Source organism: Stegostoma tigrinum, chromosome 12 (assembly GCF_030684315.1).
Source record: "Stegostoma tigrinum isolate sSteTig4 chromosome 12, sSteTig4.hap1, whole genome shotgun sequence".
Taxonomy (NCBI): Eukaryota; Metazoa; Chordata; class Chondrichthyes; order Orectolobiformes; family Stegostomatidae; genus Stegostoma; species Stegostoma tigrinum.
This window is the reverse complement of record NC_081365.1, coordinates 27,885,140-27,912,631: the sequence shown is the minus strand read 5'-3', so window position 1 is coordinate 27,912,631 and position 27,492 is coordinate 27,885,140. Positions and strand designations below refer to the sequence as shown.

The window sequence follows — 27,492 nt, the reverse complement described above, 5'->3', positions numbered from 1 at the left end:
GGTTCTTCCATCTTACTAATCAAGAACCTATCTGCGTTTAAATATACTCAGACTTGGCCTCCCTGGCTTCTGCAGCAATAAGTGCCCTAGATTACTGGCTGGCTTAAATAATTTCCCCTCATCTCAGTTCCAAAAGGTTGCCCCCTTCACTCCGAGGCTGTTCCCTTGGGTCCTAGACTCTGCAACTAGTAGAAACTGCTTTTTCCACATCCATTCTCCAGGCCTCCGTATTATCTAAGTTTCAATTAGATCATCCTCTCATCCTTCTAAACTTCAAGTACAGACCTTCAACCACTCCTTGTATAAGCTCCTCGACACCACAAACATTCTTCCAAATCTCCTTTGAACTCCTCCAGCACATCTTTCCTTTCAGATACAGGGCCCAAATGCAGCCTGACCAGAGGCTTATACAGCCTCAACAGTACATCACTGCTTTTGTATTGTAGCCCACTTAAAATGATTTGCCTTGCTAACTTAAAGTGCACTTAAACCTAAAAAAATCCTGAACTAGGATTTCCAAGTCCCTTTGTGCTTCAGCTTTGAGGCCTTTCCCAGAAAATAACCAAATCTGTACTCTTACCTCCTCACAAATTGTATTGCATCTGTCACTTCTTTGCCCAGCTTCCAAACCCATCCAAGCCCCTCTGCCTCCCTGTTTCCTCAACACTACCTGTCATTCCATCTATTTTTATCATCTACAAATCTTAGCAACACTGCCTTCAGATTTGGAGTGTATAATGTGCATAGTTGTGGTCCTAATATTTAACCCTGCAGAACCCCTAGTCAATGGCTGCCATCCTGAAAAAGACCCCTTATCTCCACTTTGCCTTCTGCCAGTCAATCCTCTATTCATACATGCACATTGTTCCTGACACTATGGCCATTTATCTTATTTAGCAATCTCCTGTGTGGCACCTTCTGAAAGGTGGGGGAACAACAGACCAGTTAGCCTAATGTCAATAATGGGGAAAGTGTTTAGAAAAATGTTGAGTTTTCTCAGTTAGTGAGATGGTGAGAAGGTGAGAACATGGCTCGGAATAACACCTCCAGTACACCATTTCTGTTCTGTGGAATAGAAAATGTTTGTTTGTCCAAACAACTTTAAACAAAGTGGCATGCTAGTTTTTAATTTATAACTTTTCAATAAGCAAATCTTACTGCAAGGGCATTTGAATACTGTGTACAGCCTTGATTTCAATACCGAAGGAAAGATTATACCTACATGATAAATGTATTTGGATTTACCAGACTGATTACTGGTATGAGGTCCTCCACTTTCATTATCAAGAAAACGCAGATGGATTTTCCATAGAACTTTCAAATAGAGGAAATATAACACACTGAGATTCAAGGGCCAATGCTAAAGTAATAGACTCCTTAGCCAGAGGAACCACAGCGCAGAATGACAGTCTCAGAGTAAGAATTCAGCCATTTTGGAATGAGAAAAATCTTCAGTCGATGGATGAGATTGTTTACATCCTCTGCTGCTAAGGGGTAGATAGTCAGTCAGTCAGTGAACATAGAAATGTAAAGCAATTCAAGCAAGTGGCAGATATATGTTTTAATTTGAATCCCAAAGTTTTGTCCTGGTCACGTTACTCCATTAGCAGATACTGGTTTTTGTGAAACACTCTTCCCCACTATGGTGTGAAGTTGTTGCAGTGCAGAGCTATTGTGGGAATGCAAAGTTAATTCATACTCATTCTGGCCCAAAGTTATTTACATGATGAGACAATTTGTCTATGTATAGCACCTTTTTAACAGGGGAAAAAAGTTTCCATGTATTCCACAGAAACATTACCAACCAGAATTGGACTGGCAAATGTCCCAAAAGCCCAGTTGAATTACTAGGTTTTAAGGAACATTCTCAAAGAAAGATCCAGGTCTAGCTAGCCAAAGTCACCAGGGATCCTACCAGTTTTTGCTGAATTATAAAAACTCAAAGCTAATTTTCCCTCATTGGAAAACCAGATTCCATCACAGCAAAATAAGGGATATATGCATAGTGCTCACAATTTGAGATGGGAATATTATGAAATGGGAAATGTCGTATACCAGGGACCATGGCAGGAGCTGATTTAAACATATTGAAATATTGCTCCTGACGTCTGATAATAGTTTTTTTGAAAAAACTGTGCATTGGCACACTTGGCAGTGAATGGGAGATGCTTGGGGTTATTTTCACAAATACTCACTGCTGCTGTTGGTGAATTCTTTGTCACGAGCCTCTATCATCCCCTGCTGAAATAAACCAACCTCAGGAGTTCTAACTCTCACTGGCACCAGATCACTTTCAAATTACAAATCAATTCTGCTCAGTGGTCACCTGCACTGTAGGCATACTCTGCTTCAAGGCCAGTCACAAGTGCGCATTCATTTTTCCTGATTTGTGTTACTGCTGATGATGCCACTTTCATTTAATGTTGCTCACTGACCATTTTCGTTCTGAATGCAGTATTTATTGGGTATGTTTACACTATTAGTCAGTTACAAAAAAACTAGCTCATAACTTTTCCAGTGCATTTTCCAACATCGCATTTAACATCCATTAGTTCTTGGTATCACAATGTTTTTACTGAAGAGCACATGCTTCCATCAAAGGCCTTTTCCATTAATATGTCAAATGTATTCAGGCCAGACAAACAGAACTATTCACAAGATCAAAATAAAATTCACTGTGCCTTGGATCCGCACATGAATGTGTTAAAATGGGAACGGAGAAGCTTGTGTCTCTAAGTCACGCTGGCAGCCTCTGCAGTGCTGTCTTTCCAAGCACCTTTTTTTCCCCCCAATATGTAAACAGCAAAATATACTACAAAGCCCATAAGATTCCTCCAATTGTCAGCATTCCATCTGCTTTTTTTTAAAGACACCTGAACTTAGTGCTGCTTATACAATTTCTTATTGGATACAGCAATTTGATTAGAGCTCTACTGTACATCCATATCCCACCAGACATGCTTAAATGGATACTTTGCAAACAATACTTTCAGCACAGTTAAGCTGAATTGGTTTTGTGAAAATGTAGAGAGCATTATCTCTACCAAGTGAAACAATATACCATATAATGCATACATTTTTGACTTGGACCTTCAGATCATTTTAAATATTGACATAATGTGAAACATATATTGAACATCTAAGATTTAAAAATGCAAGGACAATTGCAATAAAACTTACTGTAAAACATTCTCAACTGAATCATACAACTGAAAATATGAACACAATTTTATTTAATTTGTTGTACAGTTAACTATAACAAGTTTTAACTTTAAGGGAGTGCCAAACTTGTACTGTACAAGACTTATTTTTAAATAGCATATCATCCTATATGAGGCTAACCATAAGATATTGTTTGTGTGGCCTGATTTGCATTAGTGTGTAAAAAGAACTTGTTCAGTACCACAAAACTTAATTCCACTTTTTAGGCCAATTTATGTGAATTTTCTGCACATATTCATCAACTTATTACATACCTCTACAGAGAACATAAATGAATATCACAAAGATTTCTGTGGTATTCAACTGTTTATAAAACATTATCAGAGGCGTAACTGAAGAGTAACGGTAATAGCTTTATATTTTTCAAATCACAGTGTTGGGGGTTTCAATCCATACTTCTTAGCAACTTCTGTCTGTGCATATGCAGCATCACAAAGCGAATACAGATGGGCCATTTCCATTTCTGACTTGGCCAGGTTAATGGCCTTGCTAAACATATCGATGGCCTTAGCCAGATTTCCTCTGTAAACAGATTTTAAAACACATTTTAAGTTAGGATACAAACGCTATCAAAAGGTGGTGCAATTCTGAGAAACAACTTAGGCAATGTGACAAAGTTTATTTTCTTGAGGTGAGTACACTTAGAACATAGAACATAGAACAGTACAGCACAGAACAGGCCCTTCAGCCCACAATGTTGTGCCGACCACTTAAAACAATACTTAAAACAATGTCTAACAACTATCAATAGATGTAAAATTCTGTGGGTGGAAAATCATCAGTGTAGGCTTTCTAATTGGATTTCCAAGAACATGGGCTAATAACTTGATTCAAATGTTAATGTTCATAAAAATGTGCTTTGTAAGTACATAACAAATACTCCAGAATCTCAGAATCCCTACAGGGTGGAAGCAGGCCATTTGGCTCATTGAGTCCCTCCAAAGAGCATTCCACTAGATCCACAACCCCACCCTCCCTATTCCTATAACCCTGCGTGGCCAATCCACCTCACCTGCACATCTTTGGACTGAAAGCAAACTCACGCTGACACAGGGAGAAAATGTGTGCGGACTTTGCACAGTCACCAGAAGCTGGAATCAAACCCAGGTTTCTGGTGCTGTGAGGCAGCAGTGCTAACCACTGAACTACCAAGCTGCCCACAAAGACAGAGTGACCCTAATGTTGTACCAGTCTTACTGTGCACTAAGAGTAAGACGCAATCATTAGCAAACATCCCACTTCTGACCTCATGAAACAGGCACAATAATTGAAGTTGGTGGAACTAAGACAACACAGAGGAGCTCCTGTAGCGAGGCTGTGTCCATGATTATTGATCACCACAACCCACCTCCTGTGTGCTAGCTCTATAATTTAAACTATTACAAGTGTTACTTAGGCTGCTCATACTCCTTTAGCATAATCTCCTTCTTAGTCCAATCCATGTTGTACCTATGTGGGCCACTAGAACTGGATCCTTCCCCTCCTACATAAAGTTCCTTTCCAGCTCTGATGTAATCTCTTAAATGAACCATGAAATCAAAACAGAAAAAAACAGAAATCGAGAAATACCCAAGCAAATACTCGGCAGTATCAGTGGAGAGAGATACAGAGTTAACATTACGAGTCCAATTTGACTCTTCTTCAGAACTGTTGATTGTGGTACTGGCAGGGAACACAAACTGTGCTCTCAGTTAAGAAGATCAGTGTTTATTCCCTGAATCATACTGTTCTTGACTAGAAGTACATTCCTTACTGTTTCTCCCACTTGAATTGGTTCCTGCATCATGATGCTACAGTATGTTCATCTTCCACAATGCCCCTCCTTGTCCACAGAAGTTGCAAAATGCTTTTAACCTGTTGGATAAGTTCAGCTGATGAGGTCTCTCCATTGCTACGTTCTGGAGCCCCATACCTGCCTTGCTTACAGTTATCTCCAACTTTTCCTGAATTTAAACTAAATGAGAAGTTTCTACTTTAAGGAGTGTTACTTTCTCCTAGGGCAGAATGGCCAGGTAACTTTGCCCCTCCACAATGTATTACAATGTCTAAATTTTGGCTCCAGCTCCATCAACTCAGAGCTGAAGTTGCTCAAAGCTGCAGACACTTACTGGCTGCCACAAAGTGCACAGATTTCCACAAGTTCTTACATGCTGCAACTGTGATCCTCTATCTGACCACCTTTATTTTACATAATAATTAGTTATCCAGGTTTAGCATATTATTTAGCTATTGTCTATGGTTCTATGATAGACTTTACCTAGTCACTATAAATTTAGGACTCATTTTACTATTATCAGTTTAAACTGAGGTTACAGGTTAAAAAATCCTATAAAAGCTCTGCCAAAAATTATGACAGGGTCCTGTATAATCTACAGTCTATGGGTCACTGGTGCACTGACGAAGTTCTAACTCGCTTTGTCTTACCCATAGCAAGTCCAAGCCTACATTTTGTGCCTCCGAGCATTGCTAAACACGCACACCACAGCTGTATAATTCAGGTGTGATGTTTGAGTATCCTATTAGCTGTATGGCACACCGACATCAGCAGTCAACACAATATGGAATTAAAAGCAATACACTTTAGTTGATCCTACGTCTAAAAATTTACAGTAACTGCAAAACCTAGCCCTGCAGTGTCGTGGAAGAACAGGATCAGAGTAGTCAAATTCAAGAAAATACCATCACCTCCAAGTTCCCTTTCAAGTCAGAAATAATCCTGACTCGGTCTTATAGCATCACTTGTTATTCACTGATGGACTAAAATTCTGGAATCCTTCAATACCATAGCAGAAATATCAAAGAATCTGCAGCAGCTGAACAACTGTAGGAATGAGCATCCCAACAGAAAACGAAGTTATTACAGAAATGCATCTAAAATCATGTGCACTGTAAAAATATCAGGAAGATGAAATGTTCGCATTTCAATTTAACAGATGTAATCCATACCAGATTTACAAGTTCTGAAACCACACAAATTTTGCAACAGATGACAATTGAGTATTTTCCAAACTCAAATAGTAGAATCACTTCTCTTTTTAAGAAGAAATACAATTTTTAAGAGCCAGGATTCTGTGGGAACAAAAATAGTTAATAAATTACCTCTGGACTTCGATAGTACCCATGGTCTCATATGCAAAATCACATTTATTGTCAATCTCAATGGCTTTGCTGATTAGTTCCAAGCCTTTGTCCAAATCCTGTTTCCACTGAAGCTGAAGTAGACTAAAATAAATTAAGCAAATACCATGATGGCATCAACAGAAAAGTAGGCACAATTCAAACAGTCATTTGGTAGAACTTGAATGTTTCTAAAAAAAAGTTGCACTCATCTTACGTTCATCAATTTGCAAGAATGAAAATGTAAAGAGTAAAAGTTTATACTAAGAGATATTCGATGGTTGCCAACTGGACTCTGACTGGTAGAGATAATTATTAATATCAATTGACAGTTAACTGAAAAAGTCTGTTTACATTTTAAACCAGCAGGTTGACACTGATTGTCAATAAAATGAATGAAACAAGAAAATGGCTCTAATCTAGTTGGTTGAGTTAAATAAGCATAGTGTGTTCAGATGTTCTTCTACAGAGGGCTGTGTATTAATATGCATAATTTCTAGTAGTGCAAGTGTACCATGCCAGCAGCCTAACAATCTTAAATTGTCTGTAAGTGGATTTTTCTGCACCAAGATTTAGCATATTCTATGCAATCACAGAATCACATCTAATGTCAGAAACTATGGTTTTTGAGTTTTGCAATTGTCAATACCTTGCTTATTGCAAGACATTGGGATAAACAGCTTATATAACCCAGCACCACTCTAGCACTGAAATTTGGACACTACTTTCCTTATTTGTGTGACTGATGGAGTCTACTTTTGACTGAGCTACCAGAGGTCATTTGATTGCTTAATTTCAAAGGTGAATTTAAGTGTAGGATTGAGCCTATTAAAACATGCAAGGAAAGTCTTAAGTGCAGCTGCAGATTCTAATATAGCAAATATGTCACATACATATTAGAAATACGCAAGGGCTGATGATTAAGTATCAATCCATCAAAGACATTTCTTAAATGAGTAATGTAGCGTATATATTTCAATGCCAAGGTGTTGCTCAGTGTAGAGGCAATGTGTGCCAAAAACTGGCAGATCATATCAAATAGCATATCCTTTCGGTTGTTTGCAACAAGCAAATTTATGACCATAGGCAACCAACTGGTGCTTCCAAAACTCAAAAAAAGTGTCCATCATTAGATGTGATTCTGCAACTATACAACCAAGGAAAGCAGTCGTGTGGTGATGTCACTGGACTAGTAATCCAGAACCCCAAGCTAATGTTCTGGGGACATGCGTTCAAATCCCACCATGACAAGTAGTGAAGCTTGAATTCATTAACATCTGGATTAAGATCTGACACACCGGTGCTCAATAAGCACTGTCAATTGTTATAAAAATACATCTGATTCACGAATGTCCTTTAGGGAAGGAAATCTGCCATCCTTATCTGGTCTGGTCTACATGTTATACCAGACCTACAGCAACGTGTTTGGCTCTTATCCCCACCCTGGACAATAAATGCTGGCACAGCCGCATCCCATGAAAGAATAAAAAAAAGCTGAGAAATATGTTAAATGTGTGAAAGATTATGCAGAAAAATGTAAGGACATACATGCTGGTGCACTACAGTGCCTAGAGTTCCAGGACATTATTGTTAAATAATGCTTCACCCACAGCCATTTTCTTGTAAGAGTGTACTAACTGTGGTTTGTGATCGCCTTTCAATCTCAGGGGCAGGGCAAAGAAGCAAGGGCCAAGTCTTCCTTGGGCAAAATAATGTTATTCTGAACCACTCGCTAATCATTTAGCTAACTGAGTGAACTGATCCCCATTACAATTCATAACTAAATTAAAGTGAGGGAAGCCATTGCCCCGAATACCTGTCACACGCAACTTCAACATTAATATGTATACAAAAATTCAAATTCCTATTCATTTTTATAGGTCTCATTATTACAGGCTCTTGGTAAGGTTTTCTTCTGCAGTCTTTAGTTCCTTTCCTGGATAAATGCAGAGTATCATTTTGTTTTTACTTTTCCACAGTGTAGCAGAGGATTAACGGGAGTTGCACAATATACTTGACTCTGATATCCAAAACAGCAGAGGTAAAATTACTGGCCTTAACCTAATTACGGATCACTTACCCTTTGTGAACGTATGTTGTTGCATTGTCTGGTTCCAGTTCAATGCATTTATCGTACATTTCATCTGCTTTGCTAAAATGTTGCTGGTCAGTTAAAGCCTAGGACAAAAATCTTTGGTCAAGTGTTTCATTTTTATCTTACATGCATCTAAATACAACTTAGCACAGATTAAAGTTCAGAATAAAACAAACCAAAAGAACCGGAGATGCTGAAAATCAGAACCAAAACACAAAATGCTGGAAAAACTCATCAGGTCTGGCAACAACTGGACCTAGTATGTCAACTCTGATTTCTCTCCACAGATGCTGCCAGATCTGAGTTTTTCCAGCAATTTCTGAAGCTGAATAAGAATGTACTAATATAACAACAGCCACACCTTCAAGCCATTCCAAATAACTAAATTATTTTGAGGTTTGGTTACTGGTATTACATAGAAAACACCAGTCAATTTGTGTACAACAAAACTGCAAACAACCATATGCCAAATAATTTGTTCTGGTGGTATTTGTTAACACAAAGTATAAGCTAGGACACCAGAAGATCTTGCCATTCTTTAATCAATATGTGATTGCTCACTTCCATCTGACAGATTGGGCACAATACAACAGATTGGAATGGCTTGATAATTTGGCCAAGACCCAGACACCGTCCTTTAAATAAGTGGAGGCTTAAATGAGACAACATTGTTTGTATCTTATAAGGATGAACTAAATGGGGTCAATGCCTTTTCTAAGCATATTTTGTGTCCTTCAGAAGAAGGAAAACTTTACATTTACATTAATAATTTAAAGGACATAAATTTTAATGAGATAAATTTGCTGATTTTGCAACTCAGATCAAAGTCTTCATATTCTGAATGTTCAATTCTCAAGTGATAGTTGAGGGGGGTAGTCAGTTAGCTCAGCTGGCTGGATGGCTGATTTGTGACACAGTGATGCCAACAGCATGAATTCAATTCCCGCAAATTCCGAGGTTACTACCAAGGACTGCCCTTCTCAACCTTTCCACTAGCCTGAAGTGACACTCAGGTTAAACTACCACCAATTTCTCTCTCTCTCTAATGACAGCGCAGACCTATGGTCTACTAAGACTATAGTGACTATCCTTTTATCAGTGTTCTTTAACACACATGTTCAGCGCAGATGCTTGAAATAAACACTTTTGAACGTTGAAGGCTTACCTGAGCGTACAATGCATAACCCTCCGCACATTTGGGAAAATTTTTAATAACATCTTCAAATCCTTTTACAGCCACTTGGATCTGCAAAGGATTGCTTCCAGTGTAGGCCTGACGATACTGGAGTAAACACATGACAGAATGCAATTCAGTTGATAGGTGATCCAACGGAGTTGAAAACATTTTTGTTGATCATGTGAATTTTTTTCCTCTTACATCTATAAAGATCAACTTTATTTAAGATTTAATGTGTCAAGTTGATGGTTATTTGCATCAAATTTTTCAGTGCCTACCACTAAGTATAATGTGTTTCAACGTTAAGGGACTTAACTCCTAGATTTCTAGATGCTTAGTGTTAGATGATGCTAACAATAACCAAACTGAAACACACAAATTAACTCAGATGGTAGACCAAATACCATTACCAAGATCTATAGCTATTATGCACATTGGCATAAGGTTAATTGAAAATGTTCAATCGTCAATTCAACGAATCATAATATGCCAGTGAACCTTGGCAAGATTCAGGATGATGAGGGAGAAGTATCCGAGTGGTTAAGTCAACATCCTGAATGACAGTTTATTACTGATGTCAGGAGGTCTGCAAAACATTCAGCTACACAAAAGCATGTCACTTACTGGTGAATAACACATCAAGGTTCCACATCATAGGGCAAAGGGTGAAATGGTAGAGGAGATGGAACAGGGGCATTTAGATGTTTAAAGCAGGAAAACAGAATGCTTCACCTTTACAGATATTACAATGGGCAAAATATAACTGGAACCAGGTTTTGAAGTCAGGCAGGTGATTGAAAACGGTGGCAGCCGTTACAAGGGTTAACAAATGATGAGACAAACTGGAGTGACCAACAGCATCAGACCAAACCTGTTGTTGTCTTCTCGATAATGTGATAGGGTAGTCAATGGCCTAGTGGCATCATCACTAGACTATTAATTCAGAAACCTAGCTAATGTTCTGGGGACCCAGGTTCGAATCACATCACACGGCAGATGGTGAAATTGGAATTCAATAATGAAAAGAAGTCTGGAATTAAGAATCTACTTATCACCATGATATCATTGTCAATTGTTGGAAAAACCCATCTGGTTCACTGATGTCCTTTAGGGAAGGAAATCTGCCGCCCTCACCTGGTCTGGCCAACACGTGACTCCAGATCCACAGCAATGTGGTCGACTCTCAATTGCCCTCTGAAATGACCTAGCAAGCGATGCAGTTGTACCAATCACTACAAAGTCTCAAAGAAATGAAACTTGGACGCATCACCTTGCATTGACCTAGGTACCGGAAAAGACAACGGCTGAAACAGCCCTGTCAATCCTGCAAAGTCCTCCTCACTGACATCTGGGGGTTAGTGCCAAACTTGGGAGAGCTGTCTCACAGACTGGTTAAGCAACAGTCTGATATAGTCACGCTCTCAGAACCATACCTTACAAATAATGTTCCAGACACCACCATCACCATCCCTCGATGTGTCCTGTCCCACCGACAGGGCAGACCCACCAGAGGTGGCGGCACTGTGCTAATACAGTCGGGAGGGTGTTGATCTAGGAGTCCTCAACATAAGACTTCAGACTCCATGAAGTCTCATGGTTTCAGGTTAAACATGGGCAAGGAAACTTCTTGCTGGTTACCACATACTGTCCACCCCCCAGCTGACGAATCCACATTGAACAACACTTAAAGGAAGTACTGAGGATGACAAGGCCACAAAATGTACTCTCGGTGGGAGATTTCAATGTCCACCACCAAGAGTAGCTTGGTAGCAGTACTATTGATCGGGCTGGTCAGGTCCTAAAGGACATAGTTGCTAGACTGGATCTGCGGCAGGTGGTGTGGGAACAAACAAGATGGAAAAACATACTTGACCTCAACCTTACTAAAGTGCCAGCTGTAGTTGCATTTGTCCATGACAGTAGCAGTAAGAGTGACCATTGCACAATCATTATGGAGATGAAGTCTGCCTTCACATTGAGAATAACTTCCATTGTGTTGCGGGTGGCACAATCACCGTGCTAAATGGGACAGAATTCACACAGATCTAGCAACTCAAGACTGGGCATCCATGAGGCACTGCGGGCAACCAACAGCAAAACTGTACTCCAGCACAATCTGTGACCTCAAGGCCTGGCTTATCCCCCACTCAACCATTACCAACAAGCCAGGGGATCAACCCTGGTTCAACAGAGAGTACAAGAGGCCATGCCAGGAGCAGCCCCAGGCATACGTGAAGATGAGGTAACAACCTGGTGAAGCCACCAAACAGGACTACTTGCACACCAAAAAGCAAACGCAGCGAGTGATAGACAAAGCTAAGTGATCCCACAACCAACAGATCAGATCAGAGCCCTGCAGTCCTGCCACATCCAGTCATGAAAGGTGGTGGATAATTAAACAACTCCCTGGAGGAAGAGACTCCACAAATATCCCCATCCTCAATGATGGAAGAACCCAGCACATCACAAAAGATAAACCAGAAGTGCTGAGTGGATGCTCCACTGGAACAAGACAGATACCAGTCTTCAGCCAATTTGATTCACTCCAGGTGATATCAAGAGACAGCTGGAGACACTGGATACTTCAAAAGGTATGGGCTCTGGCAGTAGTTGTAAAGACTTGTACTCCATAACTTGCAGCTCCACTAGCCAAGCTGGTCTAATACAGTTACAACATTGGTATCTACCTGGCAATGTGGAAAATTGCCCAAGAACATCCTGTACACAAAAACGACAACAAATCCAATGTAGCCAATTACCGTCCCATCAGTATACTCGTTATCACCAGTAAAGTGAAGGAAGCACTGGGGAGATAATGGCCTAGTGGTATTATCACTGGGCCGTTAAACCAGAGACCAAGACAACATTCTGGGGACCCAGGTTCAAATCCCACCGTGGCAGATGGTGGAATTTGAATTCAATAAAATATCTGGAATTAAGATTCTAACAATGACCATGAATCTATTGCCAGCTGTTGGGAAAACCCATCTGGTTTACTAATGTCCTTAAGGGAAGGAAACTGCCATCATTACCTGGTCTGACCTACGTATGACTCCAGACCCACAGCAACGTGGTTGACTCTGAACTGCCCTCTGAGCAATTAGGGATAGACAATAAATGTTGCCTGGCCAGTGATGACCTCATCCTGTAAATTAATAAGAAAAAGAGCACCAGCTCAGTGATGCCCAGTTTGGGTTCTGCCAGGGCCAGTCAGTTCCTGATCTCATTACAGCCTTGGTTCAAACATGGAATAAAGAGCTGAATTCCCGAGGGGAGGCGAGTGCGACAGCCCTTGACATCAGGGCTTATTTGACAGAGTGTGGCATCAAGGAAAAAAACAGGAATCAACGGGTATCAGGGGAAAACACTCCACTGGTTGGATTCATACCTAACATGTTGGAAGATGGTCGTGGTTGTTGGAGGTCAATCATCTCAGCTCCAAGACATCTCTGCAGGAGTTCCTCAGGGTAATATCCTAGGCCCAACCATGTTTAGCTGCTTCATCAATGACCTTCCCTTCAGCATAAGGTCAGAAGTTGGGGATGTTCACCGATGACTACATAATGTTCAGCACCATCTGTGGCTCCTCGGATACCGAAGCAGTCCATGCTCGCAAGAAACAAGTTCTGGGCAATATCCATACTTGGGTTGACAAATGGCAAGTGGCATTCACTCCACATCAGGCTATGATCATTACCAATAAGAGACAATCTAACCACCACCCCTTGACATTCAATGGTGTTACCATCACTGAATCCCCCACTATCAACAACCTGGAGATTATCATTGACCAGAAACTCAACTGGACTCACCACATAAATGCAGTGGCTACAACAGCAGGTCATAAGCTAGGAATACTGCAGCAAGTAACTCAGCCCCTGACTCCTCAAAAGTTGTCCACCATCTACAAGGCACAAGTCAGGAGCTTGATGGAATACTCCCCACTTGCCTGGAAGAGAGCAGGGCCAACAACACAAGAAGCTTGACACCATCCAGGACAAAGCAGCCGGCTTGATTGGCACTACATCCACAAGCACCCACTCCCACCACCACTGATGCTTAGTAGCAGCAGTGTACACAATCAACAAGATACACTTCAGAAATTCAAAGATCCTCAGACAGCATCTTCCAAACCCACAATCACTTCCATCTAGAAGGACAAGGGCATCTGACATATGGGAACACCACCAGCTCCAAGTTCCCCACCAAACCACTCACCATCCTGACTTGGAAAAATATCGCCATTCTTTCATCGTCGCTGCGTCAAGGCTCTGGAATTCACTCCCTAATAGCATTGTGGGTCAGCCTACAGCTGGAGGACTGCAGCAGCTCAAGAAGGCACCTCACCACCAAATTCTCAATGGCAACTAAAAATGCTCAAGAAACGCTGGCCAGCCAGCAACACCCAAGTCCCACAAAAATGAATAGAAAAGAAAAAATATTGGGTAGAATGTAAATCAAATGGCAAACCCCAGTCAAATTCTCATCAACCTCAGAGGTAACAGGAACTGCAGAATCCGAGATAAAGTGTGGAGCTGGATGAACACAGCAGGCCAAGCAGCATCTCAGGAGCAGAAAAGCTGACGTTTTGGGCCTAGAGAAGGGCCTAGGCCCGAAACATCAGCTTTTGTGCTCCCAAGATGCTGCTTGGCCTGCTGTGTTCATCCAGCTCCACACTTCGTTCTCATTAACCTCAAATGGGTAACTCAGTATGCAGCTACCAGCAATGAGTCAGTTAGAGATATTACCCTGCTTGTTTTTTGTAGTTGTACTGTGCAGTACAGCAGATACGACAGTGAAATTTTCTGAACAATATTAGAACGAGACTGCTTACCAGTGCAAAACATTTCTGGGCCTGAGCCAGAGCAGAGTCTGGTCGCAGTCTGATGCACTCATCAAAATCTTCAACAGCTTCTTCAACATTGTCTAGTAAAATCTTCAGCTGTAAACAAAATTTAGCATCAATGTATAATTGCACATTGCATTTTGCACTTTGGAAAAAAGAATACAGGCATGGACTATTTTCTAAACAGTGATAAAATTCGTAAAGCAGAAGTACAAAGGGATCTGGGAGTGTTGGTCCAGGATTCTCTAAAAGTTAACTTGCAGGTAGAGTCTGTGATTAAGAAAGCGAATGTAATGTTGTTGTTTATCTTAAGAGGGTTGGAATATAAAAGCAGTGATGTGCTTCTGAGACTTTATAAAGCTCTAGTTAGGCCCCATTTGGAATACTGTGTACAATTTTGGGCCCCACACCTCGGGAAGGACATGCTGGCCCTGGAGCGTGTCCAGCGGAGATTCACACGGATGACCCCTGGAATGGTAGGTTTAACGTGTGATGAACGGCTAAGGATCCGGGGATTATATTCATTAGAGTTTAGAAGGTTGAGGGGAGATCTAATAGAAACTTACAAGATAATGTATGGTTTAGAAAGGGTGGACGCTGGGAAGTTGTTTCTGTTAGGCGGGGAGAATAGGACCCGTGTGCACAGCCTTAGAATTAGAGGGGGTAAATTTAAAACGGAAACGAGGAGACATTTCTTCAGCCAGAGTGGTGGGCTTGTGGAATTCATTGCCACAGAGTGCAGTGGAGGCCGGGACGTTAAATGCCTTTGAGGCAGAGATCGATAAATTCTTGATCTCACAAGGAATCAAGGACTACGGGGAGAGTGCAGGGAAGTGGAGTTGAAATGCCCATCAGCTGTGATTTAAACGGCGGAATGGACTTGATGGGCCGAACGGCCTTACTTCCATTCGTATGTCTTATGATCTTATATAATCTACGCTGAATTAAGGCAGACTACAGTGTTCTTCCTATACTCTCAACATTTCTGAACAGAAAATGGAACAGGCAAAGGAGGGGGTAAAAGCGTTTGAGCCCAAGCTGTTCATTTTCTATAAAGCTTTTCCCACCCACTTTTGATTGACAGTGTCTTTTGGAAGGCAGGACTAACAGCTTTGTAATTTCTATCTGTAAAGTTTACTCAAGTCAGGATATTCAATAAGTGCAGTCATGCTAATAGTCTGATTTGAAACAAAATAAACAAACATCCAATTGTTGCAATAAAATTGAGTGAGAGATCCATTTCTTCAATTAATGAGAAATTTGCTACGTATGATAGCTGTAACGAAGACAATTCTCTCAGACTGGTTCAGGAAACTACAACTCTTACCTGTCCTCGATGATGGTACACATCAGCATTTTGAGGGTCAATATCAGCAGCCATGTTGAAATCTTGTGTAGACAACTGAGATTGCTGTTGCTGCATATACATGCTTCCACGCTTGATCAACGCATTGGCACGCAGCTGAAGAACAGAAATAGTACAACATGAAGAGATAGTAGGAACTGCCGATGCTGGAGAATCTGCGATAACAAGGTGTAGAGCTGGATGAACACAACAGGCCAAGCAGCATCAGAGGAGCAGGAAGGCTGACGTTTCGGGCCTAGACCCTTCTTCAGAAATTTGGACTGAAGGGTTTGTTTCTGTGCTGTACACCTCTGATTCTAATTGCCAATTTCACACCATGATACAAAAGTGGCACAGGTGGCCAAGCTGGTAACAGTCACTCAGACTCGGATCACAGAAAGATACTGCTACGAAAAGCAAAGGGAAACTATTATTGAGTTACTCCAAAAAGAATAATGACAGGCAATGATCTCTGAAGAGAGAATGCACCAAGAACCCTGGAGTTAACAGAGTGCCTTGCAAATGGAAGTCTGATTGAGGTGATTGTCAGAACAAAACTGGAAAATTCTGCATGATATGGCAGGGAAAAGGGCCTTCCAAAAACATTAGGGATTTTTGTTTGGGATTTAGCCACGTGGATTCCATATCTTTGTTCATTCATTCAGGGATACAAACTTCCGATTTCGTCAGCAGTTATTGCCCATTGCTAAATGCCATTGAGAAGGTGGTAGTGAGCTGCTTCTTGGTCATTTGGTGATGCTACACCAATAATGCTTTAAGGGAAGGAGTTCAAAGATTTTGACCCTGCAACAGTGAAAAAATGGTGATATACTTCCAAGATAGGATGCTAAGTGCTTTGGAGAGGAACTTGCAGGTAGTGGTGCTCCCGTGTATCTAATGCTTTTAACCTGCCAGATGGCTGTGGTCATCCTCTCTAAAGAGTCTTGATGATTTCTACAGCACATCTTGTAGATGATACACACTGCTGGGAGAGAGAGTGGATGTTTGTGATATGCCAATGAAGTGGGGCTACTTTGGCCTGGATAGTGCCAAGCTTCAAGTGTTGTTGAAGCTGCACTCATCCAGAAAAATGAAAAGTATTCCATCCATTCTCCTGATTTATTTATTGTTAATGGCAGACAGGCTTTGGGCAGTCAGAAACTGTAGACTCCTAGCCCTGATCTGCTTTTGTAGCCACAGTATTCCGATGGCTAGTCCAGTTTGGTTTCTGGTCATATTCGAGGTTTCGATCAGCTTGGTCAGTTGTGGTGCTGTGGGCCACTGAAATCCCCTACCTAGAGTACATTTTGCATCCTTGCCAGCTTCAATGCTTCTTCCATGTGCTGTTCAAGGTGGAGGAGTGTCAATTCAACCAATGAAATGAGTTAATCAGGAAGACATGTCTGAGGTAAATGTTAAGGACTCCCAGGAGTAATTCCCTCCTGACGATGTACCACTGTGACATCATTTCCACCAGGCCTGTCCTGTCAGGGGAAGGGGATGTTGACTGAAAAATATGTAGCTACGAGGATGGGTCTGCAGAAGGCTGTGAGAGAATCAAAAGGGAAAATACACTGACGAGTCGGAGGACCAATCTGCCTTTGCCGATGCATCCATCAATGACGGTATTGCAAGGATTGACCAATACACTGTCTTTGTTGCCTCTTCATCATGTGACCACCATGCCAAGTGGAACAGAATTCAAATAGATCCAGCAACTCAGTACTGAGTATCCATGAAATGCAACAGGCTATCAGCAGCAGTATTGCAATCCAATTTCAGCAGTATTACTATGTCAGGCTGCTTCTTGCCTACCCTGAGACAACTCTCCTAATGTGGCACTGGCCCTCAGATGTTAGTAAGGAGCATTTCGCACGATTGACAGTGCTGAGTTTGCTGTTAAATCCAATGCCCAGGCCGATGCCAGGTGGTTTATCCAGCTTAATTCCTTTAAGATTCTTTGACACAACTCAGAGTCTTCCTAGGCCATTTCAGAGGATGGTTAAGAAACAAACATTGCCGTGATCTGGAGTCATATGTATGGTTAGGTGATGTCCTTCCCTAAAGGATTTTAGTGAACCAACATTTACGGGCTGCATGGCGGCTCAGTGGTTAGCACTGCAGCCTCACAGCACCAGGGACCTGGGTTTGATTCCAGCCCTTGGGCAACTGTCTGTGTGGAGTTTGCACATTCTCCCCATGTCTGCGTGGGTTTCCTCCGGGTGCTCCGGCTTCCTCCCACAGTCCAAAGACGTGCAGGCTTGGTGAACTGGCCATGGTAAATTGCCTGTAGTGTTCAGGGGTGTGTAGGTTATAGGAGGATGGGTCTGGCAGGGATGCTCCAAATGGCGGTGTGGACTTGTTGGGCTGAAGGGCCTGTTTCCACACTGTAGGGAATCAAATCTAATCTAAACATGCGTTTTTATAATGACTGACAATAGTTTCATGGTCATCAACAGGCTTTAAAACAAATTCAAATTCCACCATCCATCATTCAAACCTGAGTCCCTGGCCACCTTGCCAAACTAGAGCTCACCCTCTAACTTTTTCTTTACTTCTTCCCACCTTCTACAAATCCAGGAGGTTGACACAGGCACTCCCACAGGCCCCAGCTACGCCTGCCTCTTTGTCGGTTATGTCAAACTGTCCCTCGTCAGTACATACTGGTACTGTTCCCCAACCCTTCCGCTGTTACAGCGATGACTGCATCGGTGCTGCATCCTGCACCCAGACTGAACTTGAGCAGTTAATCGACTTTGCTAACAACTTCCACCGTACCCTCACATTCACCTAGTCTATCTCAGACACCTCCCTCCCCTTTCTTGACCTCTCCATTTCCATTTCTGGTGACAGTTTACAGATTGACATTTACTATAAACTCTCAGACTCTCATAGCCACCGAGACAACACCTCCTCCCACCCTATATCCTGCAAAAAGGAAGGAAAGGGATAGGTATATACCGCAGGGCAAGAGTTATAGCTGGGGGAAAGGTAATTAGGAGGCGATTAGGCAAGATTTAGGATGCATAGGTTGGGGAAGGAAACTGCAGGGGCTGGGTACAATTGAAACGTGGAGCTTGTTCGAGGAACAGCTACTCCGCGTCCTTGATAAGTATGTACCTATCAGGCAGGGAGGAAGTGGTCGAGTGAGGGAACCGTGGTTTACTGAAGAAGTTGAATCTCTTGTCAAGAGGAAGGAGATGGCTTATGTAAAGATGAGGCATGAGGCTCAGTTAGGGCACTTGAGAGTTACAAGTTAGCCTGGAAGGACCTGAAGAGGGTAAGAAGTGCCAGGAGGGGACATGAGAAGTCTTTGACAGGTAGGATCAAGGAAAACCCTAAAGCTTTCTATAGGTATGTCAGGAATAGAAGAATGACTAGAGTAAGATTAGGGCCAGTCAAAGACAGTAGAGGGAAGTTGTGCATGGAGTCCAAAGAGATAGGAGAGGCACCAAATGAATATTTTTTGTCAGTATTCACAAAGGAAAAAGACAATATTGTTGAGGAGAATACTGAGATACAGGCTATTAGACTAGACAGGATTGAGGTTCATAAGGAGTAAATGTTAGCAATTCTGGAAAACGTGAAAATAGATAAGTCCCCGGGGCAAGATAGGATCTATCCTACGATTCTCTGGAAAGCTAGGGAGGAGCTTGCAGAGACTTTGGCTTTGATCTTTATGTCATCATTGTCTACAAGAATAGTACCATAAGACTGGAGGACAGCAAATGTTGTCCCCTTATCCAAGGGGAGTAGAGACAACCCTGGTAATTATAGGCCAGTGAGCCCTACTTCGGTTGTGGGTAAAGTGTTGGAAAGGATTACAAGAGAGAGGATTTATAATCATCTAGAAAGGAATAATTTGATTAGGGATAGTCAACACGGTTTTGCGAAGGGTAGGTCTTGCCTGACAAATCTTGAGTTCTTTGAGAAGGTGACTAAACAGGTGGATGAGGGCAAAGCGGTTGATGTGGTGTTTATGGATTTCAGTAAAGCTTTTGATAAAGTTCCCCAGGGTAGGCTACTGCAGAAAACTCGGACGCATGGGATTGAAGGTGGTTTAACGGTTTGGATCAGAAATTGGCTAGCTGTAAGAAGACAGAGGGTGGTGGTTGATGGGAAATGTTCATCCTGGAGTTCAGTTACTAGCGGTGTACCGCAAGGATCTGTTTTGGGGCCACTGTTATTTGTCATTTTTATAAATGACCTGGGGAGGGTGTAGAAGGATGGGTTAGTAAATTTGCAGATGACACTAAAGTCAACTAGAGTTGTGGATAGTGCAGAAGAATGTTGCAGGTTACAGAGGGACATAGATAAGCTGCAGAGCTGGGCTGAGAGGTGGCAAATGGAGTTTAATGCGGATAAGTGTGAGGTGATTCACTTTGGAAGGAGTAACAGGAATACAGAGTGCTGGGGTAATGGTAAGATTCTTGGCAGTGTGAATGAGCAGAGGGATCTCGGTGTCCATGTGCACAGATCCTTGAAAGTTATCACCCAGGTTGATAGGGTTGTTAAAGCGGCGTACAGTGTGTTAGGTTTTATTGGTAGAGGGATTGAGTTTCGGAGCCATGCGGTCATGTTGCAGCTGTACAAAGCTCTGGTGCAGCCGCACTTGGAGTACTGAGTACAGTTCTGGTCACCGCATCATAGGAAGAATGTGGAAGCATTGGAAAGGGTGCAGAGGAGATTTGCCAGGATGCTGCCTGGTATGGAGGGAAGGCTGAGGGACTTGAGGCTGTTTTCATTAGAGAGAAGAAGGTTAAAATGTGACTTAATAGAGACATACAAGATGATTAGAGGATGAGACAGGGTGGACAGTGACAGCCTTTTTCCTCGGATGGTGATGGCTAGCATGTGGGAACATAGGTTTAAATTGAGGGGTGATGGATATAGGACAGATGTCAGAGGTAGGTTCTTTACTCAGAGAGGAGTAAGGGCGTAGAATGCCCTGCCTGCAACAGTAGTAGACTCGCCAACATTAAGGGCATTTAAATGGCCGTTGGGTAAACATATGGATGATATCGTAATAGTGTAGGTTGGATGGCTTCAGATTGGTTTCACAGGTCGGCGCAACATCGCAGGCCGAAGGGCCTATACTGTGCTGTAATGTTCTACTGAATGATCAATGCAAGTCAAATATTCAAATCTGGAAATAACAAGCTAGTATCAGCGATGATGACAGTTGTGACTGCTGGATTGATGGAAAAATCCATCTTGGTCTAGTAATGGCTTTAAGAAGGAGCTGCAACAGCAATGTGCTTGACTCAGCCTCCTGATATGCTTCAGCAAGCCACTCAGTTGTCAAAGTGGTAACCCACTACCTTTGTGAAAGCAACTGAGATGGCAGATGCATTCTGGCATTAGTGATGAGTTTTTTAAAAATGACTAAAACACAATAATGTGAAATGAACACAATTTAAATCAGAAGACATCAGAAATGAAAAAAATATATTTCTTTTCCTGCACTGCGTCATTTGCTAGGATGCAGACTTCTTCGTAAGAAGAATAATGCTAGATTAGGGGATTCCCCAATGAGGTTTGAATCTATGGTATAGAGAGCATTCAAAATGACTGCATGCATTTGGCAGTCAATCATATGTTATAATTTATGTTATAAAGAGTGAACACACAAATCTATCCAAGACACTGTACAACAGCAACATTTTTTCATTACTTCAGACTGTCAGCTGTTCAAACATGTCATTAAAACTAAGTGGGAAAAATAGACTAAAGGAACTCTGTACTGAAATGAAGATTGAGGTTTCAGTGACTAATTGGAAGAAATAGATCTATTTTAGGCGTAAGTGCACAAATGTACTGGGTCATTTCAAAAAAGGTCCGCACAAGTCCAAATCTGCAGATTTGCAATTTTAAAGATTTTGCCTTCAAGTTCACCTTATTTAACTTACTTTTGTAAGACATTCAATTAAAACCTAGATGCTGTTTTCATCCTTCAAATGATGCTTTGTGCTATTAATTTTAGTAACATTAGCTTGATTTAGTGGCAGCACTATCACTATCAGTTAGAGGTTGCACGTTCAAGCTTAATTCGAAACCTGGCACACTTAACCAAAGCACACATTTCAGCACAGGGAATGAGAAGGTGGCATTCAAATTACGCATCATATGGAGGCCCCATGTATACTACACTACCATAGGATTTCTTTTATGATCAAAAGTTTGCCCATTGGCTGAGCCAAACTTTATCCACCACTCACCAAACATCAGTAAAACAAGTTAACCAGTCACTTATTTCACTGCTGTGATCAAAATATTAACTTTGTGATACTGTGCAATAACTGACACCTAAAAGGCTCTACGTAAGTACATTATTTTTCCTTTATTATTTTAAACACAGGATTAATTCTATATCAATCATTCCTTGCAATCTCACTATATTCTCAGCTGGCTAAGAAAGCTAATGACCTTCTTCAGGAGAAGCCGGCTGCAATTGTGCAGATAAATTTCAATTTTCTTACAGAATGATCAGCCCAACTGAGGAACTAACAAAAAAACAAGCTGTTTTACAAGGTGGAAGTGTTCATTCTGAGGCCGAATCTGTGCAAATGAAAGAAAAGTTAGACAGGACACCTACCTTCACATTAGCATCTTTCATACTAACAACCATATCAAGATCTGGTTGTGCAGCCGTGGCATTGCCTATCAGTAAATAGAAGGTAGCCCGAAGTAATAAGGCTTCAGCCAAATATTTTCCCTTTGACTCTATTTCTTTGGTACATTCGCTAATGATTTTATCATAGTTCTCTTCTTCCATGTATTGTTTTGCTTTCAGGTATCCAGATCTGAAAAAGAGAAAAGTACAGCAAATATAGCAAAAAATAAATTGCTCCTTCTAAAAAGTTTTATTTCTGTCATTCCTTTTACTTGCCCAATCAGTTCACTGGCTCTTTTAGCACAAGTTAACCACGAGTAGCATTTAGCAGGCTGGGTTTGTTTCATTGCATCTCTACATTTATCAGATTTGTCGATGTGAGCCACCATGATATTCTTTGACTTGCATGTACAATTCTATATGGCCAATATCACTTCAAGCTACTTTTACATTACTTTACTTGAAGAGTGGTTCAAATGTAAAATCAGATTACAACAGGTTGTTTTTGAAGCACAGGTACTTTTAAGAAGGAATTACAATAATACTTTAAATTAGGGGTAGGGACAAAAGATATGGAGACTAAAATTATAATAAATGGCTCAAATATTCTTGAAATTCATGCTGCAGTAAAGTTCCACAGTTATTTCACAGCTAGCTAGTATCCTCCCCAGTACCATCTTCTGAAAGTCGACTTTTAAAGGTTCAAAGACAGTCAATCCGATCATCCCAAAAAACACTTCCAGTAGCATTACTGAACAGTCACCAGGAACAGGAAACCTGGCTTATTATTAACCATCCAGCTAAAGGGTGTTATAAGCAATTCAAACCTCTGCCAACCTTGTGCAATGAACTCATCCAAAATATATCACAGATAAAAAATGGAACCTTTCTGATCCAGACCATAATATGCACAGCATTCATCCAGTGAGGCTTGAAAAAAAATATTTTTATACAATCACCTCTCTGTTCCCCTAATGTCAGCAGCTTCACCCTCCTTGTCTTTGTCTTCATCAGGTGTTTCACCTTTCAGTAATGGTTGTGAGATGATGTCATCAGTGAAGGAATTAAAGTAAGATTTGATGAACTGTGGGGAGGGCATTAGTGGCTCTCTGTTCTACAATGGGAGGGAAGACCAGAATTAGAAAATATCGTCCTTTCTGGAATAGTGAAAAAAGCACAACACTGAAAATGAATGCAACTATCACAATCATATTAATTAACTTGGAATGTAACCAGTTTAAAAGTTCAAAATAGTGCAAAACAAACTTTTAATCTACATTCATTTTGTACATAAGTCTCCCTCCCAACATTGCCATCAAATGCAAAGTAATTTTCTACAACATCTTTATGATTGAGCTTGTTGGGGTTAACAGCATTTCAACCCTCCCAAAGTTCTCGTTGCCAGTATTTGCGCTTTGGCAATTTATGATCAGCTATTCAGGGGATGCCAGAGATCAGGTAATCTCCTTTAAACATCCTGGTTATCTGGCATTCTACTGATTCTGCCAGCAGCATTTTGCCTAGAGACAGGGAAAGAAATGAATGTTTCATGTCTCTAATATCATTTAGTGCACTGTGGTTCTACAGATATCGTCCATCCAAAAGCAAAATAATTGAAGGATTTGTTTGCTCTTAGTATCCATTTCTAGTACACTTCCTACATTATCAACTTGCAGATGAAATTTTTACATTTCTTTCTCAGATTTTAATTTTCTCTTTCCCTTACAAAAAAATCTGTGAATATTGATTTCATCTGCACTAACCCTTTCATTTATTACATCGACGGCAACATTGGATGCTGGATGTAGTGGCTCAACCATGTGACAGCTGATAAACTATCTTGGTCAACACAGCCTAATATTACAAGCTCATTCCAGGCAGTAAGCGTAACTCTCAGTTACTTTGTGCACTTTCCTCTGGGGCAGACCACACAAGACATCAAGTAACAAAATCCATGAAAACTTAAGTACTTCTCTAGATACCATCAAAAATTCAAGTAATTCGATCCCATCCTGTTCTGAGTTTTGCCCAATGCCCATCTTCCTCCCAAGTACCAACAAATATCTATGCCAGTTTCTCCTCTATCACTAAATCTGCCTTCATGAAGCCCTCAAGCTCTTCTGCAAAACCCCATCACCACCTAACTTTGGAACTGTTGACCCACAGGGGTGTGAATACTCCATTGTGAGACACAGGTTTTTGTTATCAGCAGCATTAAGGTTACAAGGAATAGGTGAGGAAAGTGGAGTTCATGCAAAAAGTCAGCCAATATCTCAGTGAATGATGGAACAAGCCCAAGAGGGTGTATAATCTACTCCACAAGCCTAGAATCAATGTGTTTCTTTTTGTTCAAGTTTGTTCTAGCTGCACCTCTACCTCTAAGTCCTCTTTACACACACGTAACTAATATTCCATCTTCAGTGTTATCTTTCTTTCCAGAGTCTTGGAATACATCGTACCTTTCCAATTTAGGTTTTGTGACCATTTAAGAGACATCCAGTCAGGCTACGGCTCGGGACCCAGTCAAAGCTACGAGTGAAATTCTGTGCAACAATTACTTGCTTTTTACCATCCTTCAGTACTCCATTAACTTCCTCAAAAAAATATTAAGAGCCCATTTCCACTGCACTATTCTTTTCCAGTTCCAGCTAATACATTACTAAAAGGCAAATTCTGCCTTGCCAATTACAGAATGCTTCTCAGAGCCCCATTTTTGCTTTCAGGCACTCCTTTAAATTACAACGGCACTCTTCATTTAATTCCATCAACACATCTACCTCACCAGCTTTCTCAACCTCCTGAAGATCACATTCCACACATGCTTCCCCATTTTTCTTATCATATTGTTCTATCTCAGTCAGCTGCTTAGTATCCTTTACTTCGCACCCAAATAGACACACTGTAAAATTTTGCATTTGGGAGTAAAGCAATGTAAGCCCTTACCCTTGGTACAATAGGGGCTCTGCCAACATAGCATGGTGCAATTACATTTAATCCTTTGTACCCGTGAAACTTCTATTCCTGAAAGCGGCCATAAATGATAAAATTTCAGAGTGTGGAGCTCATTTAAAAGTCGGTTAAAAGTTGCAGATATGCAATTTTTGTTGTTACTTATTTTTTGACGTGGGTAGGAAAATTCACGATTCGTGATTTCGTAAATACTGAGGATTGACCGTACAAGCTTGATCTGTTTCTAGTAAATGGCAATATGCTGGGACCAAATTCAAGTTGGTATAGCTAACAAGTATCTACGATATTTTGGCCACTAACCTTGTACTTTTCTTTAGCTTTTTCTTTTCCAAGCTGCTTAAGGACTCTGTCAGCAAGAAGCATGCTTTGTTGGTTCTGGAATCCCTCCAAGATACAAACTGCAGTAACATCTGAAAGGTACAAAGACACTCATCACATTTCCATCGATAGCACTTTGAACAATTCTCAACAACAACACAAATCTCTGAACAAGCTGTGGTTCTTATGAAGTCAGTATGATATTAAACCTAATTTGTTTGAATTGGGCTTAATGTTATTAAATAGACTTCATGCACTTGTATTACATAGAACAGAATGATCATTTTGGAAAGTACAATTTGGACACTTACAAACAGGATAATTCCAAGGTACAGTTATTACACAATTAGAAATTATGTTAAATGACTTTTCAGGGATGTGTGGTCCTGAACTATGCAATGGAAAAGCAAAGCACACTTGGACCATTTTAACATTAGAAAAAAATACTTTATGGGATGCGGGTAACAGTGGCAAGGCCAACAATGATTACCCAACTCTAATTACCATGAACTCAGAAGCACACAACACCACTGGAGACGGCAGTTAAGAGCCAACCACATTCCTGAAGCTTTGTTGTCACATGCAGGACCAGGTAGGGTACGTAAATTTCCTTTCCTGAACAACATTGTGATGGAATAATTGATAATTGTTGATTTGTCACCATTACCAAGAATAGCTTCAAATTCCAAATTTTCTTTAAATCAACTGACTTTGAATTCTACTAGCTGCCCCATGTTAGGATTCAAACCAGTGTCCAACAGCATTAACCTGGATCTTCAGAATACCTTTCCATTGTGCCAAAACACACTCAGTTGAGGACATTACCACAGATTGAATGGACAGCAAACTTTGTTTTAACCAGCACTCTCGACAACCCAACTAATATTATGTACCTCAAATACTGGAAGTTTACTGTATTATCGTGATCTCCAATATTCAAATAGCCAGCTGAGGGAACAAGTGAGGAGGCTCTCTGACACTAAGTTTTATTTTAAGGCAAATGCGCATTATTATTTAAGTGACTTATGCTGTAGGTAAAGAAGAACAGTGATATATACACCTCCTGTATTACATTTCTATTACTTCCTGTATGATTTTATATTGATTATGTGACCTCTTGACCAACTAGTATATATCAACCAATACATTCCTGGTCCTGTAGGTGTTGGTTAATAAAAAGTTTGCTATATTTTAATAACTAAACGGCTCCAAAGAAAAATGAATATAGATTTGCACACTGCTTACAGACATGAAAGGCAAAATGTGCAACTGCAAAGGCTAGAATTAAAACTTCAAGCAAAATTCTTTGATAATATCTTCTGCAGGTGCTTGCCACTGCATCTAAAGTTCTCTCCAGTACTGCAAAACCAAAACACAACTGCACTAATGCAAGAAATTGCAGACCAACTTCTTCAAAGAAACAGTATGCATACAAAATTACCATTCTGCTGGATGGAATCAGGCAAGTTCACCCCAAAAGAGCAGAAAGGCTTGTTTAATTCCATATCCAGAACATTCCACCCCAAAGCAGAGCTGCTTCAGAAGCGAACTGAACTGTCAGTGCTGACTATATATTGAAGTCTTACAAGTAGAACCTGAACCAAGTAGTAGTGAAGTGCGGCCATTGAGTCAATATCACTTCATTTGATCTCTACACACATGCTGACTAATTTGAGACGGTAAGGTATTTTGTTTTACGTACATCATTTGTAGTTTGCCCCTTATTTTGCTTCTCCAAGAGGGTGAACAATTACTTATTTCTACCATCGATAACAAACAAATGACAATG

General features: G+C 40.9%; 2 protein-coding genes across 2 annotated transcripts in view; one reads left to right on the top strand and one right to left on the bottom strand.

Annotated features, from left to right (window-relative positions):
- Nucleotides 1–8,352, top strand: part of nit2 (nitrilase family, member 2) — a 45,502-nt gene extending 37,150 nt beyond the window's left edge. Inside the window, exon 11 of the mRNA XM_048540604.2 lies at nt 8,319–8,352. Within this exon, the coding sequence (XP_048396561.1) occupies nt 8,319–8,323 (5 nt within the window). The 3' untranslated portion in view covers nt 8,324–8,352. The remainder of the gene's footprint in view (nt 1–8,318) is intronic.
- tomm70a (translocase of outer mitochondrial membrane 70 homolog A (S. cerevisiae)) overlaps nt 2,438–27,492 on the bottom strand; it is a 38,076-nt gene continuing 13,021 nt past the window's right edge. The window contains exons 4-12 of the mRNA XM_048540602.2: nt 25,686–25,795; nt 23,375–23,529; nt 22,398–22,605; nt 15,785–15,919; nt 14,446–14,553; nt 9,600–9,716; nt 8,420–8,517; nt 6,322–6,444; nt 2,438–3,744 (exon numbers count right to left, since the gene is read on the bottom strand). Of these exons, the coding sequence (XP_048396559.1) occupies nt 3,591–3,744; nt 6,322–6,444; nt 8,420–8,517; nt 9,600–9,716; nt 14,446–14,553; nt 15,785–15,919; nt 22,398–22,605; nt 23,375–23,529; nt 25,686–25,795 (1,208 nt within the window). The 3' untranslated portion in view covers nt 2,438–3,590. The remainder of the gene's footprint in view (nt 3,745–6,321; nt 6,445–8,419; nt 8,518–9,599; nt 9,717–14,445; nt 14,554–15,784; nt 15,920–22,397; nt 22,606–23,374; nt 23,530–25,685; nt 25,796–27,492) is intronic.